At 36.2% G+C, this 18,660-nt stretch overlaps 1 protein-coding gene and 1 non-coding gene across 2 annotated transcripts in view; one reads left to right on the top strand and one right to left on the bottom strand.

Annotated features, from left to right (window-relative positions):
• Positions 1–3,024: 3,024 nt before the first annotated feature.
• The window catches only part of TTC6 (tetratricopeptide repeat domain 6), a 227,296-nt gene continuing 211,660 nt past the window's right edge, over positions 3,025–18,660 (bottom strand). The window contains exons 30-32 of the mRNA XM_054530057.2: positions 17,687–17,857; positions 4,074–4,299; positions 3,025–3,591 (exon numbers count right to left, since the gene is read on the bottom strand). Of these exons, the coding sequence (XP_054386032.2) occupies positions 3,455–3,591; positions 4,074–4,299; positions 17,687–17,857 (534 nt within the window). The 3' untranslated portion in view covers positions 3,025–3,454. The remainder of the gene's footprint in view (positions 3,592–4,073; positions 4,300–17,686; positions 17,858–18,660) is intronic.
• Positions 17,142–17,248, top strand: LOC112128979 (U6 spliceosomal RNA). Its single transcript, XR_002911409.1, has one exon. It is a non-coding gene; the product is annotated as a U6 spliceosomal RNA (small nuclear RNA).

Raw genomic sequence — 18,660 nt, 5'->3', positions numbered from 1 at the left:
ACCCAACCAGTAAGTCCTACAAAAGTGAGAAGCATGTAGACTCAGGGAACCTGCTGAAGGGATCAAACCCAAGCAAAGCTAATTAGAAAAGATGAAATCTAGGCATCTTTTTCCTTTTCCCTTAGGGTATGAGTGCCTCATTTAGATCCTGTGATCTCCTGAAGTTACTTTCTTCCTTGTCTTCCTTCATCCTGCTATCCTTCCCTTTATCTGCCCTGGATCTTCCAACTGTCAGAGTGGAGCACATATGGGTCAAGGTAAACCTTTTTCCATAGAGTACTGATCAATTTTCATAAGTCCAATTTTATCGGTGATGCTAAAATATCCGCAGTCTACTAATGTGAAGACAGAGGGAGAAAAAATGACTAAGAAAAAAACCCCTCTTTCTCTATCTCCTTCTGACTACGTAGCTTTATTTTCCTACTATCATTTACTCATAAAAACTCTGCTCCAGCCCCTCTCCAAAATATGCTTCTTATTTTCTCACTGCTGTATCTCTGTCCTGACGTTCAGTCTGTATGGAGGGTCTTACTATTCAACACCTCTGCCCATGGGCATTTACCCCTGCTCAGGACCAGCTGAAATGCCTCTTCCTCAGTGCCACCATCTTAGATCCTGAGACAGGTTTTATTTATTTAAGTGCAAGTAGTTTACTTGGGAGGAGATCCTAGCATGCTTTTGCCTTTGCCAGGGGAGAGGGAGGTAAGACAGGGAAGGGAAAAAGCCAACAAAAGGTGTGGCTATAGAGAAAATTATACAGTGGGCCACTGGGGTTTAATCCCACTGGGGAAGTCAGGGAGAGCTATCCCTTCAAACGACAAGGGAGCTGAGAGTTTATCCTTTAATTCCCCTCTGTCATTAGCTGAAGGTTCCTCCTAGTGTCATTAGCTCCTCTTCAGAAGGCCTGGCCTGGGCATGGACTGAGAGAAAGAAATGCCTCCCATGGAAAATCACAGGTGCTTGCAATAGGATTCTGTCAGTGCATGCAGAAACTGTGGGTGCCAAGGGGATATGAGCCAGGGGACATATGGCATTTTGAAAAGTTAGACATGTTTTGTCCCACTCTGCTCTCATGACCCTTGGACTGTATCATTTCCCCAATAGTTATCACATCCTGCCTCATGTTACAGGTATTTGTGTACAATTAGAAGAAAATATTAAATTACTAACTGTCTTAGCCTGGGCTCCCCCCAGAAAGTAGACCCCGAGGCAAATGCTTCTGTGTTACTACTTTATCGAGAAGTTCTATCCCAGGAAAGCAGAGTCACTGAGAAGGGAGGGTGAGGCAGGGAAGACAGAAGCACCAGCATGAGGTGTGTTTTGAAAGTGGTCACCAGTAAGTGCAACTGATTGCATAATCACTCAGGACTATCCTCCAAGGAGATGTGTACACTCAGTGTCTTGGGACACTCCACCAAGAAGAGATGGTAGGGGTTAGAATTTATCTACCAGTTCCTTTCTCCGATCACCAAAAAGGTTCATTGGACAGGTACTGTCCCCTGCACATCCACAGTGCATAGGGGCAGGCATTGAGAATCCCACAGCCTCATCACCTCATTCAACAGAGAAGCCCCAGGGCAGTCGGCGAGTGATGTGTGGCACAGGCGGGAGGCGAGGGGCTGTCTGTGGCTGCATGTGGTTTGTCTGAATCTCATCTGTGGCTGGGGCAGAGATGAAAGGGCCTGAAAATAAGTGAGAGCAAGAGGATATGAAGCAGCTTATTAAATTAATCTGATTTACCAAGTGAAATAACTCACCAGGGATGACCTAATCCTCACATGGACCCACACACCATACCAAGAAAATTTTCCTGAAATAGTGTGAAGCATCCCACAGTGGTTTACAAATGACAATCAACATTCTGGCTAAGCACAGTGGCTCACGCCTGTAATCCCAACATTTTAGGAAGCCAAGATGGGAGAATCACTTAAGCCCGGGAGTTCGAAACAAGCCTGGCAATACAGCAAGACCCCGCCTCTACAAAAAATAAAAATTTAGCCAAGCATGGTATTGCATGCCTGTAGTCCTAGCTACTTGGGAGGCTGAAGCAGGGTGATCACTTGAGCCGAGGAGATCCAGGCTACAGTGAGCTATGGTCATGCCACTGCATTCCAGCCTGGGCGACAGAGAAAGATCCTGCCTCTTAAAAAGAATTACTTAATTAACTAATTAAATAAAAATCAACATTCTATTGTGAAAATCTGGTACATCAAACTAAAAACAAAGAAAGCTGAGTGGAGAGAAGTATTCTTTCCAAACGCCTGCTCACAGTGAACACAGGTCTCTGAGGAGATGGAGATGTACTAGAAGAATAAAACCAAGAAGGAAAACAAACCAAATGAGGCAAATATGAGTAAATTAAAAGTTAGGAAGCCGGGCCTGGTGCAGTGTCTCATGCCTGTAATCCCAGCACTTTGGGAGGCGGAGGCGGGCCAATCGCCCTAGGTCGGGAGTTCGAGATCAGCCTGGCTAAAATGGTGAAACCCCATCTCTACTAAATATACAAAGTTAGCTGGGTGTGGTGGCACACGCCTGTAATCCCAGCTACTCATGAGGCTGAGGCAGGAGAATCACTTGAACCCAGGAGGTGGAGGTTGCAGTGAGCCAGGATAGCACCACTGCACTCCAGTCTGGGCAAGAGTGAGATTCCGTCTCCAAAAAAAAAAAAGTAAGCCTTTCTGTTATCAGTGAGGCAAAGGGAAAGAGTTCTCTGGTTAATTCAAAGATTCCTCAGAGACACTCTATAAATAATTTTTAGTTGTTTTATTTTCACTCATCAACTCCTGCAATGCATGAATTATAAATATATACAAATTTTACATGTGTTTATGATAGCTGCATTAAAGAGGCAGAGGGAACTATCTCAAGGAAACACGATGTCCAAAATTTTTATAGGTACTGTCCTAGAAGGCAGGCCACATGTAAAAGAGAAACACGTTTGTCTGTTGGAAGAATATAGGTATCAGGAAGAATATTGACCAGTATAGACATTATTTAAAGGAAAAGAGAAGGGTTGTACTTGAATTCAGTTTTTTATAGTCATCAGTTTGTTTATTTTTTAATCTGTATACTGTTTAATACATTGTCAGCAAGGACTGATGAAAAGGTCGATGGCACTTTTTCTACAATGCATAGTATTATTTCAAAAAGAATTAAAGAAAATATTTTAAATGTTAAGAAACATTCCTATTTAATTCCTTAAGAAACATTTTCCTTTAGATTCTGCAACCTTGGAAAAATTCAATTATCGAGGTATTCCAAATATGCAGAAAATGATATATGTCTTATAATTAATGTATAACAAACATTTTATTAAAATGCATAGAAGGTTATATGGAAGACTAAGCATAATGAATACAATAATGAAAACGGTAAAACCTTTTAGACAACAAATATGTTTCCGTTTCAGAGAGAACAGCTGTGTAAACTACTATAGCAACCACAGTCTATGTAATCATATAACTGAGGCATAGTCTTCAAGATCAAGTGCTTGGTTATAGTCAGCCATAGCTTCCTCAATCAGACCTATTTTACCACGAACTTTTGCTCTAAAATTATATACTAGAGCATCATTAGGTTTCAAAGACAGGGCTGCAAAAGAAAAAAAATCAAGATATGTTTAAGTCAGCACTCAAAAAATAGTCTCTTTTTTTACAAAAAAAAATTGGATAAGAACTTTTAAAAATTAACTCAATGGATGAAATCAAGAACTTTAGTACTTTTAATTTGAAAACATTTTTCTTCAAACAGAACTATTTAGTTAAATTAAAAATATTGAATTTTTCTAAGCAAACTAACTTGGGGAAACACAGTACAATGTCTTTCTTTGAAAGGTTGGCATTGTTTGTGTATAGTTTTATAATAATTCCCTATATCTCAGTTTACCTGCATTTAAGTTTTAAGACATTACATAAAGGAACCTATATCGATTATATTAAGCACATGATATCTAAAACACTAATTCTTATGTAAGTTTATCTAAATAAATAGACCTAATGATTTTCTTCTTTTGTAGCCTAAAAATAATCACTTCAACCACTGTAATCTTAACAAAATAATTACCAAAAGTGTACCTTTATTAAGGTCTTCCTCAGCTAGTTCATACTGCTTTAAGCAGTAGTAGAAATGTGCTCTATTAAAATATACTGCAGCCCAAAGGGGACAGCTTTCAATTACATTTGCAAAATCTTCTTTGGCTTCTTCATATTTCTTTAATATTGTATTTGTAATAGCTCGATTCATGAGAACATATTCATTTTCTGGATCAAATTTTAAAGCTTTTGAGAAGTAGTCACTGGCCTACAAAATATGAAGATAATGATATATTTTAATTGGCAACTTACTATACAGAAATTTGAAGCACTTTTACTCTTAATTTTAAATTAAGGCCAGTGGCATACCAAGGGGGCAATAGAAGCATTTCATCCCAGGTACAGAGGTGCATTGTCTGCAGAGAATGTAAAAAGCTAAACCCAACCAAAAGTTGATCTGCTTTTTGTTATTACCATGTGTCAGCAATTCTAGACAATGTCAACAACATAATACTCCTGCTGGCTGGGTTAAAATGCTCCCACTGGCCAGGTGCGGTGGCTCACGTCTGTAATCCCAGCACTTTGGGAGGCCGAGGCGGGTGAATCACCTGAGGTCAGGAGTTCGAGACCAGCCTAGCCAACAAGGGGAAACCCCATCTCTACTAAAAATACAAAAACTAGCTGGGCATGGTGGCAGGCGCCTGTAATCCCAGCTACTCGGGAGGCTGAAGCAGGAGAATTGCTTGAACCTGGGAGGTGGAAGTTGCAGTGAGTGGAGGTCGCACCAATGCACTCCAGCCTGGGTGACAGAGCAAGACTCCATCTCAAAAAAAAAAAAAAAAAATCCTCCCACTGCCTGTTACCCCAAATCCCAGATCCCTGTATAGAGCTAAAAAATGTTAAAGCATAAAATAGAAAAGAAGGCCACAACAACAGGATAAAATACAAATTAGAAAAGTAACACTTTGGTTTTTGTCATTGGTTCTGTTTATGTGATGGATTACATTTATTGATTTGCATATGTTGAACCAGCCTTGCATCCCAAGAATGAAGCCAACTTGATCATGGTGGATAAGTTTTTTGATGTGCTACTGGATTCAGTTTGCCAGTATTTTATTGAGGATTGTCTCATCGATGTACATCAGGGATATTGGCCTTAAAATTTCCTTTTTTTTTTTTCTGTTGTGTCTCTGCCAGGTTTTGATATCAGGATGATGCTGGCCTCATAAGATGAGTTAGGGAGGATTCCCTCTCTTTCTATTGATTGGAACAGTTTCAGAAGGAATGGTACCAGCTCCTCTTTGTACCTCTGGTAGAATTCAGCTGTGAATCTATCTGGTCCTGGATTTTTTTTGGTTGGTAGGCTATTAATTACTGCCTCAATTTCAGAACTTGTTCTTGGTCTATTCAGAGATTCAGCTTCTTCCTGGTTTAGTCTTGGGAGGGTGTATGTGTCCAGGAATTTATCCATTTCTTCTAGATTTTCTAGTTTATTTACATAGAGGTGTTTATAGTATTCTCTGATGGTAGTTTGCATTTCTGTGGGATCGGTGGTGTTATCCCCTTTATCATTTTTTTTACTGCGTCTATTTGATTCTTCTCTCTTTTCTTGTTTATTAGTCTGGCTAGCTGGAGGCATCACGCTACCTGACTTCAAACTATATTCCAAGGCTACAGTAACCAGGCATGGTACTGGTACCAAAACAGATATATAGACCAATGGAACAGAACAGAGGCCTCAGAAATAACACCACACATGTTACAACCATCTGATCTTTGACAAACCTGACAAAAACAAGAAATGGGGAAAGGATTCCCTATTTAATAAGTGGTGCTGGGAAAACTGGCTAGCCATATGTAGAAAGCTGAGACTGGATCCCTTCCTTACACCTTATACAAAAATTAACTCAAGATGGATTAAAGACTTAATCATAAGACCTAAAACCATAAACACCCTAGAAGAAAACCTGGGCAATACCATACAGGACATAGACATGGGCAAAGACTTCATGACTAAAACACCAAAAGCAATGGCAACAAAAGCCAAAATAGATAAATGGGACCTAATTAAACTAAAGAGTGTCTGCACAGCAAAAGAAACTATCATCAGAGTGAACAGGCAACTTATAGAACGGGAGAAAATTTTTGCAATCTATCCATCTGACAAACGGCTAATATCCAGAATCTACAAAGAACTTAAACAAATTTACAAGAAAAAAACAAACAACCCCATCAAAAAATTGGTGAAGGATATGAACAGACACTTCTCAAAAGAAGACATTTATGCAGCCAACAAACTTATGAAAAACTGCTCATCATCACTGGTCTTTAGAGAAATGCAAATCAAAACCACAATGAGATACTATCTAATGTCAGTTAGAATGGTGATCATTAAAAAGTCAGGAAACAACAGATGCTGGAGAGGATGTGGAGAAACAGGAATGCTTTTACACTGTTGGTGGGAGTATAAATTAGTTCAACCATTGTGGAAGACAGTGTGGTGATTCCTCAAGGATCTAGAACCAGAAATACCATGTGACCCAGCAATCCCATTACTGGGTATATACCCAAAGGATTATAAATCATTCTACTACAAAGACACATGCGCACATATGTTTATTGCAGCACTGTTCACAATAGCAAAGACCAACCCAAATGCCCAACAATAATAGATTGGGTAAAGAAAATGTGGCACATATATACCATGGAATACTATGCAGCCATGAAAAATGATGGGTTCATGTCCTTTTGCAGGGACATGGATGAAGCTGGAAACCATCATTCTCAGCAAAGTAACACAAGAAGAGAAAACCAAGCACTGCATGTTCTCACTCATAAGTGGGAGTTGAACAATGAGAATACATGGACACAGGGAGAGGAACATCACACACCAGGGCTTGTCAGTGGGTGGGGGAAGGATATGTAAATGATGAGTTGATGGGTGTAGCAAACCGACATGGCACATTTACACCTATGTAACAAACCTGCACGTTGTGCACATGTACCCCAGAACTTAAAGTATAATTTTAAAAAAAAGTAAACAAGAAAAAAAAGAAGAAAGAAAAGTAACATTTTGTGTACAAAAACAAAGTAAGAGCTCAACCACAAGGGAATTTTCAAAATAAGGTTCTAAGACATACAAAGAGAGATAAAAACTCAGTTACACCATAAAAAGGTATAAGAAAGAGAGAGGAAATATCAGCTTGTTGAAAAGACCAAAGACTCAAGATTATTCACAACTCATCATCAATCTGAAAGGGACCCTCAAGTTAGTCTGCAAAACAGCATTGGAGTCCTGGTCCAAGAACCATTTGCTAGAGCTCTGCAAGTACCAAAATTGAGAATAAACAATAAGTAACTTTTATAGCATTTTGACATGGCTATGACATCCCAGCACTTGATCACATTTCTAGTAATTCGTTTTTATTGGGTTTTAGCAATGTATATTGATTTACAATATACTAGAATTTTTTTAACTGGCCTTTCGCCACAAATAGTTGAGATGCTGATTAGACATCCTGCCAGTCAACTTAGAAATCTCTAACTCTGTGATGGATGAAAACCTGGCTCCTACTTTAAAACCTACCTTAAAGACAGAGTCACTTTTCACAGTATAGCTTGCCACTCGCCAATTACTTAACACTCAACTTTTTCCCAACCAAACACAATCTGGCTTATATTTCCCCTTATTCCATGAATTCTGTTGTTGCTAAAGTTGCAGATGTCCTCAAGCCTAATGGACACATTCTAGTTCTTGTCTTCCATGACATTTCTGTGGCATGGACACCTTTGGTCTCTCCTTCCTTCTTAAAATTCTCTCTGTCACTGAACTATTTTCCTCTATGTTTCCCGAAGATCTGTCCTCTATTCACTTCCATCATGGATAATATGGAACACTGATTGCAAGTGGCTGGGAGCCCAGACCATAGAGTCAGATTGCTGGGTTTACATCCTGCCTCTTCTTTGGGTGAGTTACTAAAACTCTATTTGCATCAGTTTCCTCATCTATAAAACAAAGGTAACAAATAAAACTCCACTTCCAGTGTTGATGTGAGGGTTAAGTGAACTAATATGTAACGTACTGAGAACAATATGCAGAAAGTAGTAAGGACTCAGTCAATTATTACTTATATATCATGTTTTTCCCAGTGTCTATACATGGAGAGGGAACATCACCTTTAGGCAATACTCCATGAACTTTGCTTCCTCTTAATTAGGTAATTAGCTCAAGATGTAAAATCCATCTCATCCCTGGGACAGGTTGGGGGGAGGGAGAAGAGAACTGACATCCTTCTGTGAAGAGCTTGAAGAGGATTCACTCCTGAAGAGAAGGCTGCACCCCCAGTTCTCAGAAATGAGTCAAGGGAAAAACTCCAAGCCAGGCCAAGACTTTCTTCCTGAAGTAATTTAGACTTCATTTTAATTCACCAATAAATTATCAATAAAGAAGACACAATTATACATCACAAGGCATACCTTCAATCATGTAAAAGCAAATTCTTTTTCTCAGGTAAGAGAAAAGAACTTTGAACTGTGCAACTTTCTACTATAGCTTCCAAATATATTACTTAGAAAATGAAACCTATAAACTTAATGAGGTTACTTGAAGTATCAGAATATTAACTATGAAGCAATTCGAGGCTAAAGGTATCTACCACAACAGATGGTCTTGATTTTTTAATAATTGGTCTAATGCCCTTATGTTGTAATTAATTAAAAAGCAGATCCAGTTATTTTTTAATGTCACCTGTAGTTCATAATGTATGCAAGTAGTACATCCAACTGTGGTTTAAGATCATTAAATCACATTAAGTGGTTATCATTAAGTCACTAAAGATAAAAGAAGCCAGATCACATACATTTTTTAACCCTCTAGAGTGTATTAGATCAACTGAGGGACCCTTCCTCCTAGCCTAAGTCTTACCTCCATTATAGTCAGAAATAAGGGGATGAGGGTAGAGGGTGACAGGGAATAGAAGCCATTTTCTCTACAAAGGAGGCTCAAAGCATACTAGAATAGCTGAATACCTGTTCCCAAAGTCTGCTAGTCTCTGGAGGGAGTGTGCACTGTAAAGCTCAGGCATACAGTATATCAAGTCAAAGGATGGGACATATTTTATATGAAATATATGCCCAGATAATTTGTCTATACTTTGGAGGGAATAGAGTTATACTTTAAAAAAAAATTTTAACTACACTTTAGATCTAACCAAATACTCCTACATGATGCCCATATAGTAATCAAAGACAAATGAGTGAAAAAGGTGGAGATCTCCCTTTCATGCAGATCTTAAACATCTATGGAAATAGAAAATTTCCCTGGGAATTTTATTTGCCGTAATCACATTAACTAACTACAATGCACATAAATATTTCTAGGATCCAGCCAGAGACTGATCTGAGTTTGGTTAAGTTAGAGACAATTGATCTTTGAGCAATTGTCTTTGCTGACAGGATAGATGTAAAACTGACAGGATTAGATGACATTAGCTTAAGGACGTAAGAAAGAGAAAGTTATGGTTGACTCTGACATTTCTATTCAAGTGACTTTATGGAAGATGACAACTCAAATTGAGAGAGGATTTATATGAAGAAAGCTCGGCTGAGGATAATGGATGGAGAGATCAATTCAGAATGGGCTTTAATGAACTTGTAAAATATCCAGTTTTAGCAACTCTTAAATATGGGTTAGGAGCTCAGAAGAAAGGAGGGTTTCAAGTAGTGTAAGTCATGAGAATAAATGGACTTTCTGAGCAGAGAAATGTAGAGATAAGAGGGCAGGGTGTGATTCCTGCCCCTTAACAAGAATCTTACAGAGTAAGGAGATAGAGATCAACACAGAAACAACTGCATGACATAAAGCAATATTGAATCTGTATAGAGAGAATTATATACAAACCAAGAAAGACTCAAGATCTCATTTTGAAATTTAAAACTACAAACCTCAAATGAGGACTTAATGTTGTTACACTCTAATATGTTCATCTTACCACTTTCTAACACAATTATTTAACATTTTCTCTCTTCTCTTTAAAACTTCTAGCCACCTTGTCTTTCTTTCTTAACTGTTCACTCCCACTGTTAACTGGTGACTAATACTTGTATCCATGGAGAAGGTAAAATCAATAGATAGGATTACATACTATCAAAATCTACATTCAACTGTGCCCAAACCCTCTGCCTTCCCTAATGACATAATGGGTAGTGTGTTCTGCTCCCATCAAGGGCCATATCTGCAACTTCCAAACTCTTAACTTCATCAAATTCTCAAAGATTTTGATGCTAATTATCCCTGACACTCTCATTTACCAACAATTTACTAGTTTATTCTTATTAACATTGGAGCATAAATTGGTATCTCTCATCTTAAAGACACACACACACACAAAAACCTCTTACCCTCAAAGTCTCAAAGACAATAAAAAAAAAATCACCAGGAAAAAATAGTATTTCTACAATGAAAAGTAAAATTATAACATTTCACACCACACTCACCCTGCCACGGACACCACTGGTGCTTACACACCCAGCCCAGGGGCCCAAAGATTGACCTTCCCAGCCTACTGCCCTAACTGCCAGTGCCTATGTGCCCTGCTAGGAGTGCAAAGACTGGCCACCCAGGGAAAACCACTGCCTGCAATGGCCCCCATGTGCTACCTCAGGGCCTGAGGACTGGAATGCCTGGCATCACTATCTCCAGCGAAGCTTCACCACAGTGTCCACAAACAACCACAGCCTAAGCCACCAAGGAACTCACAGACATCACTGATGTTGATTACAGATGAAGTAATCATATGGAGACTATAGTACTCTATGGTGCCCACCCATAACCAAAGCCAAAATACCCTATTCAACTCACTTTATAGATATATCTACAGAAAAAAGTCTTTCCCTATGGAAGCTACTTAATAAAATTGGAAGAAGTGATGGTTACACCAGATGAGCAGGTATCAATGTAAGGACACAAGAAACATGAAAAAGCAAAGAAATACACCTCAAAAGGAGTGCAATAAATCTCCAATAGCAGACCCCAAAGAAAAGAAATTTTGTGAAATGTTTGAAAAAGAATTCAAAATATTGACCTTAAAGAAATTTAAAACAAAAGAACACAGATAAACAATACAAAGAAATAAAAAAAATTCATGATTTAGATGAGAAATCGAACAAAGATACATATCATAAGAAAATAACCAAAGAGAAATCCTGGAACTGAAGAATTCAACGAATGCAATAAAAAAATACAATCAAGACATTCAACAATAGACTAGGTAAAATAGGAGAAATAATTCCTAAACTTGAAGACAGGTCTTTAGAAATGACCTAGTCAGACAACAATAATAAAAAGAATAAAAACGAATGAAGAAAGCTTACATCATATATAGGATACCATTGAGTGAACAAATATTCAATTTTGGGAGTTCAAAAGAAAAGAAAAAGTCATAGAAAACCTATTCAGTAAAATAATAACTGAAAAGTTCTCAAATATTGGAAGAGATATACATATAGATACAGGAAGCTCAAATGTCCCCAGACAGATTCAACCCAAAAAGGCCCTCTCCAAGGCACATTATCATCAAGCTGTCAAAAGTCTAAGACAAAGAGAGAGTTTTAAAAACACCAAAAGCATCAAGTCACATATGAAGGAATTTCTGTCAGACTAATAGCTGATTTCTCCACAGAAATCCTATAAACCAGGAGAGAATTAGATGATATATTCAAAGTTCTGGGGGGTGGGGGAGAAGAACTCTTAGGCAAGAATACTATACCCATCAAAGTTATTGTTCAAAAATGATGGAGAAATAGTGTTTCCCAGACAAAGACTGAGGAAATTCATCACCATGAGACCAGTCCTACATGAACTGCTTAAGAGATTTTTACATCTGGCAGCCAAAAGACAATATCCACCATCATAAAAAATACACTAAAATATAAAACTTACTGAAACAACAGACACACAAAGGAGAAGGTGAAAGGAATCAAATGGTATCATTATAGAAAGCTGCGAAATTTTATTATCAAAGATAAGCAATAAGAAAGAAAAAAAGGAACAAATATAGAAAACAATAAGAAAACAACAAAATGACAGAAATAAGTCCTTACCTATCGAAAGAACTCAGAATGTAACCAGTTTAAATTTCCCAATTAAAAGATATAGACTGACTGAATGGATAATAAAACAAGACCCAGCTATATGCTGGCTACAAGAAACACATTTCACCCATTAAGGACACACATGACTGAAAGTTAAGAGATGTAAAAAGATATTTCCTACAAAACAGAACCCAAAAGAAGGAGTTATATCAGACAAAATAGACTTCAAGTCAAAAAACATAAGAAGAGACAAACAATGTCATTATATAATAATAGAGATCAGTTCAGCAAGAAATATAACAATTGTAAATATATATGCATCAAACACTTGAACACCCAGATATATAAAGCAATTATTATAGGTAAAAAGAGAGAGCTAGACCCATTAATAATAAAACAATAGTTGGGGACTTGAACACCTCACTCAGCATTGGACAGATTATCTCGACAGAAAATCAACAAAGAGACAGCAGACTTAAACTGCACTATAGACCAAATGAACCTTACAGACATTTACGGTACACTTCATCCAACAGCTGCAGAATACTCATTCTTTTTTTTTTTTTTTTTTTTTTTTTTGATGGAGTCTCACTCTATCACCAGGCCAGAGTGCAGTGACACAGTCTCAGCTCACTGCAACCTCTGCCTCCCAGGTTCAAGTGATTCTTCTGCCTCAGCCTCCTGAGTAGCTGGGACTACAGGTACGCACCACCACACACAGCTAATTTTTGTATTTTTAGTAGAGGCGGGGTTTCACCATATTGGCCAGGATGGTCTTGATCTCTTGACCTCATGATCTGCCCACCTTGGCCTCCCAAAGTGCTGGGATTATAGGTATAAGCCACCGTGCCTGGCCAGAATACCCATTCTTATCAGTACATGGAATATTCTCCAGGATAGGCCACATGTTAAAACAAAAAACAAGACTCAACAAATATTAAAAATCAAAATCATATCAAGTATCTTCTCAGACCACAAGGGAATAAAACATTAACAACAAGAGAAGCTTTGGAAATTAAGTAAGCAAATGAAAATTAAATAATATGCTCCTGAACAACCATTGGGTCAATAAAGAAATTCAGAAGGAAATCAAAACAATTCTTGAAACAAATGAAAATGGAAACACAACATACCAAAACCTACAAAATGCAGCAAACCTAAGAGGGACGTTTATAGAGTTGAATGCCTACATCAAAAAAGTAGAATGATTTCAAGTAAACAATGTAATAATGCACCTCATAAAACTGGAAAAGTAAGAACAAGCCAAGCCCAAAATTAGTAAAAAAAAAAAAAAAAAAAAAAGAAAGAAAAAAAAGAAAAGAAATAATAAATATCAGAGCAGAAATAAAGACTTAAAAAATACAAAACATCAATAAAATGAAGTTATATTTTGGTAAAGATAAACAAAACTGATAGCTAGACTAACTAAAAAATGAGAGAAAAGACCCAAATAAACAAAACTGAGAAAACTGGGTATCCATTTGCAGAAGAAAGAAACTAGACCCGTCTCTCCCTATGTACAAAAATCAAATCAAAATGGATTAGACTTAACTGTAAAACCTGAAATTATAAAACTACTAGAAGAAAACATTGTGGAGATGGTTCAAGACATTGATTAATATGGCACAGATTTTTCGAGAGTTAAGACCACAAAAGCACAGGCAACAAAGCAAAAACAGACAAGTGGGTTTATATCAAGCTAAAAAAGCTTCTGCATAGGAATGGCAATAATCAACAGGGTGTAGAGAAAACCTACAGAATAGGAGAAAGTATTTGCAAATTATTCATCCAATGAGGAATTAATAACCAGAATATATAAAGAACTCAAACAACAGCAACAAAAAAAATCTCATTCCCATTAAAAAGTGGGCAAATGATCTGAAAAGACATACAGCCAACAGATCTATAAAAAAAAGTTGAACATCACTAACCATCAGAGAAGTACAAATTAAAACCACAATAAGATATTATCTCACCTTAGTTAAAATGGCTATTGTCCAGAAAAAAGCAAACAAAGAAAAACACACACAAAAAAAATACATCTGGCAAGAATACAGACAATGGGAGCTCTAGTACACTAATGGTGAGAATGTAAATTAGTAGAGCTATTATGGAAAACTGTATGAAGGTTCCTCAAAACAATAGAACTATCATATGATCCAGCAATTCCATTGCTGGGTATATATCTAAAACAAAGGAAATCAGTATATTGAAGAAATATTTGCACTCCCAGGTTTGTCCCAGAAGTATTCACAACAGCCAAGATATGGAATCACCCTAAGTGTCCATCAGCGGATGAATAAAGAAAATGTGTTACATATATGCAATGGAATACTATTATGTCATTAAAAAGAATAAAATCCTATTATCTGCAGCAACATGGGTGAGCATAGGGGACATTATGTTAAGCGAAATAAGCCAGGTACAGAAAGACAACATATGTTCTTGCTCATATTTGGAGGCTTAAAAAACACAACTTCGTCTCATAAACAGAGAGAGTAGAATGATGGTTACAATTGGCTGGGACGGGTGGATGCGGGGATGAAGACAGGTTGGTTAATGGGAACAAAAATACAGTTATATGGAAGAAATAAGTTCTAGTATTTGATAGCACAGCAGGGTGACTATAGTTATAATTTATTGTATATTTCAAAATGGCTAGAAGATTTGAAATATTCTCATCATAAAGAAATGATAAATGTTTGAGGTGATGCATATTCCGATTACTTTGATTTCATCATTACACATTGTATGCACGTATCAAAATATCACATGTGCCCCATAAATATGTACAATTAGTATGTATCAATAAAAAATATAACATTCTGAAATAAAGTGATTTTTTAAAAATTCATTTAAAAAATTTATTTTAGAAAAAAATTTTTAAGGAAGCAATTGCTGTCAAGAAAAAATGAATCAGAAATACAGGAACCCAGAAAAGAGGTGACCAGGAAAGGATGGCATGGAAATAGGATAGAACTAGAAAAATAAAATAAAAAGGAAACCTGACTTATGAGGTCCGCAGGGATAACAGGTATCTCAGGAAACAGTATGAAGATTTAGAAAAAATGCAAAAGAAAGACAAAGAAAATGAAACAGACATTAAGAAATAAAAAAAATTTAGAATAAATCAAAATTAAGGAATATATGACATCTATATAATTGGTATCCCCTGTGAAGAAAATCAGAACAATGAAACAGAAAAAAAACACGTTAACTGAATTCAACAACACTTATCTGAAATCTATGTACTGAAAACATATACTGTGTACTCGATAAATTTAACCTGCAGTGGTCAACTCTAAGGCATACCTTGGTAAAACTTTTCCCTTAAAAAAAAAATGTGGTTATCTTGACAAAAAAGATTAAATTGCTTTTAAGAAAAAGAAAATCTGGTTTGCATCATGCTTCTTGACACCAACATATACCACCAGAAAAGAAAGCAGCACTTACAAGACACTCAAGGAAAGAAAAATGAGTCAAGGAGCCATGATGTCTTAAGGTATAAAATAGGCTACAGGCAAACAGCTATCAACATGCAAAACTCCAAGGAATATTGTTCTCAGGAGCCCCTCCTTAGAACTCTACCAAAGGACTAATTTCAGACAACCAAGAAATTATTGCGGGAAGGGGAGTTTGGCAAATAGTCTGGTGATGAGAACTGAATGAATATATTTAACCGAAGAACTAAGACTAAAGTGTGCAATAAGGGTAAAAAAACAATACATAAATATTAAATCTTCAGGTAGTGTAGAAATAATAAAACTTACAACAAAATGGGAGAATTAATTTATGTGTTGCCCAAGTGAACCCACAGTAACTATGGTTTATCTTGGACTGAGAGATTTATTCAAGTATCCTGTTATTAGGGGGTTCCTATATATTTCTTTTTACATCTCTTGTAATGTCTGCTTTGTGAAAATTGCTGCTACACTATTTCATGTATAGATATTTATACCTATTATATATGCATTATGAATTATAGCCTTCAGCACTACAGATTTCCTCCTTTGTTTCTTTTAATACTCTGTGGAACAAATTCTCCTTTGTGTGATATGAGGATCATGACCTCTGAGGCCTTCTGATTTGCTTTGCCTGGTATTCCTTTGCTTTTCCTTTATTTTCAACTTTTAAAATCCTTTGTTTTTGGTATGTCTCTTTTATACTGTATAGAATCGGATTTTACTTTGAGAGCTAATTTGAAAATATTTTTCTTTTAATAGGCAAGTTAAGCCCATTTAATTTTGGCATGATCAATACATTTGATCTTAGTTCTGTTATTTTATGTAATGCAAGTGTGTTTATGTTAAAGGTATTTTGAAAGTATTTAACTCTCTGGTTATTTTTTGGCTTTTTTCAGTTTTTGTGATATTTAGGAAGGTTTACAGTTTTGCTGTAGTATTAACGTTAATACTCTTAGTTTAGTTTCTCTACTATGAACAACAATAAAATTACCCTGTAAACTCCTCCTCTCTCTCATTCATTATTCAATTTTAGTAATTTTTTTAAAAAAGTTTATCCTCATAAAGTTTCACCCTCATGAAAAGGGTGAAAATAAATTAATTAAGCTTCCAACTCAAAAAGATAAAGAATAACAAGATAAATTGAAGGAAAGCAGAAAAAAGAGTGATTATAAATAAAAAGCAAAAATTTCAAAATTAAGAGTTTGAATCATGTAAATGCATTATGATTCAAATGAAATAAATTCAAAAAATAGAAAATATCATCATCTAATGACCCAACATTTTTGTTTCAGATATTATGAATTGAAGTTCAAAGAGATTAAGGTGTCACACAAAACCAGAACTAAAATCCAAGTCTTCTTACTCCCAGTCCAGTGTTCCCATGGCAGAAATTTGGAAAAAGTATAAATTAAGGTGAGTTAGATAATCATAAGGAGCGTCTTCAAGGAAGTCTAAGTGGGGGAAAGAACAGAGGATTCCAGGCTGGAAGCTAGTGACAATAGATATCCCAAGGCAAGTCCTCACACTTGGGGAAGTCCAAAAGAATGTTTACTGGATGCTCACTTCGGCAACATATACACTAAAATTGGAAAAATACAGAGAGGATTAGCATGCCCCCTGTGCAAGGATGACATGCAAATTCATGAAGCATTTCATATGTTTCAGGGAAAGAAGGATAAAATATCAAGGAGCATGAGAAAACTTTTGGTGCTGATAGATATGTTTATTATCTTTATTGTAGTGATGATTTTGCAGGTTTACACATGTCAAGACATCAAATTGTACATTTTAAATATGTGCAATTTGTTGTACGTCAATTATGTCTCAATAAGATTCTAGCAAGACATTTATTATGATAAAATATAAAAGAAAAAAGTGTTTACAAGTGTTGTTGATGATAATGAGGAGAATAAATCCATAGAGGCATACATATTTAATGGATAAATTATAAACATTCTTATGAAAGATAGCATTTTAAATAAAAGAGCTAATAGCCAATGCATTATTAGCCTGAGATTGTATGAATTACATTTTGAAGCTATATATAATAAAGAAAGCATTTCATGTCAAAAAGAAAGCATTAAGTAAAACTCACATTACCTGGGAAAACTGCCTGTGGTGAAAGTAGATATTTCCTGCATTAAAGTAAGCCAGCGAGTACTTGGGGTTTAGAGAAATTGCATCTTGATAGTCTTTCATTGCATTCTGTTTGTGGCCCATAAACTCATGAATCACCCCACGATTTGTTAAGAATTCTGCTGTAGTGTTGATCTGCAGTATAATATTATGATTATTTAACATGGGGGAATAGTATTTACCTCTGATGTCATGTCTGCCAAAATGAACATTAGGGAATCTACTTGTGGGAAATGAGTAATTTTATAGTGCATGTAAAACCCCAGTAGAACAAATATTTTGAGAAAGGAGTTGGTATGAAGTTGGTTTAGTGTCAACACTTTGTTGATTTGGTTGCAATAAAACAAATAATCTTAGCGTTTTTTCACTCAGTTCCTTTCCAAGGAATAGACAAAGTGGAAAAGTTTATCTGCTTAGCTGTTAAGCTAGAGAAGAAATTAAATTGAATAGTTAACAGGCTTATTTGTCCTATGTAGTAGTAATTATCTTTCAGTTCTTTCCTTTTTCTCATCTCAAACACTACAACATCTGCCCAAATCTACAGAATCAAAACCCAAAAGCTAGAAGTAAAGAAGAGTTTCTGTCAGTGCATTCAACATAAGATTTTTACTTGTCATTTCACTACAGGAAGATTCTGGGGATTTACATTGTTCTCTCTTTAGTCCCTTCAAACCTAGAACACTATTTTATGTTATGCATTCACTCTGTATTACAAAATAATATTGATGTCCCATGAAAGTATAAAGCGTATTTACTGAAAGCGACCAACATTTATCAGGACTTTGGGGTTTTAGTGCATTTAGATTATAAAATTGGCAAGCCATAACTCTTTACCCTAGGGATCACTTGGGTTAAAAAAAAATACAAAACATTATTTTCTCCATAAGTCGCTTTAAAAAGCTAACAGAGAACTTCTTACTTGAACCTATTCATTGACA

This window comes from Pongo abelii, chromosome 15 (assembly GCF_028885655.2).
Source record: "Pongo abelii isolate AG06213 chromosome 15, NHGRI_mPonAbe1-v2.0_pri, whole genome shotgun sequence".
NCBI lineage: Eukaryota > Metazoa > Chordata > Mammalia > Primates > Hominidae > Pongo > Pongo abelii.
This window is presented reverse-complemented; position numbering and strand designations above follow the sequence as displayed.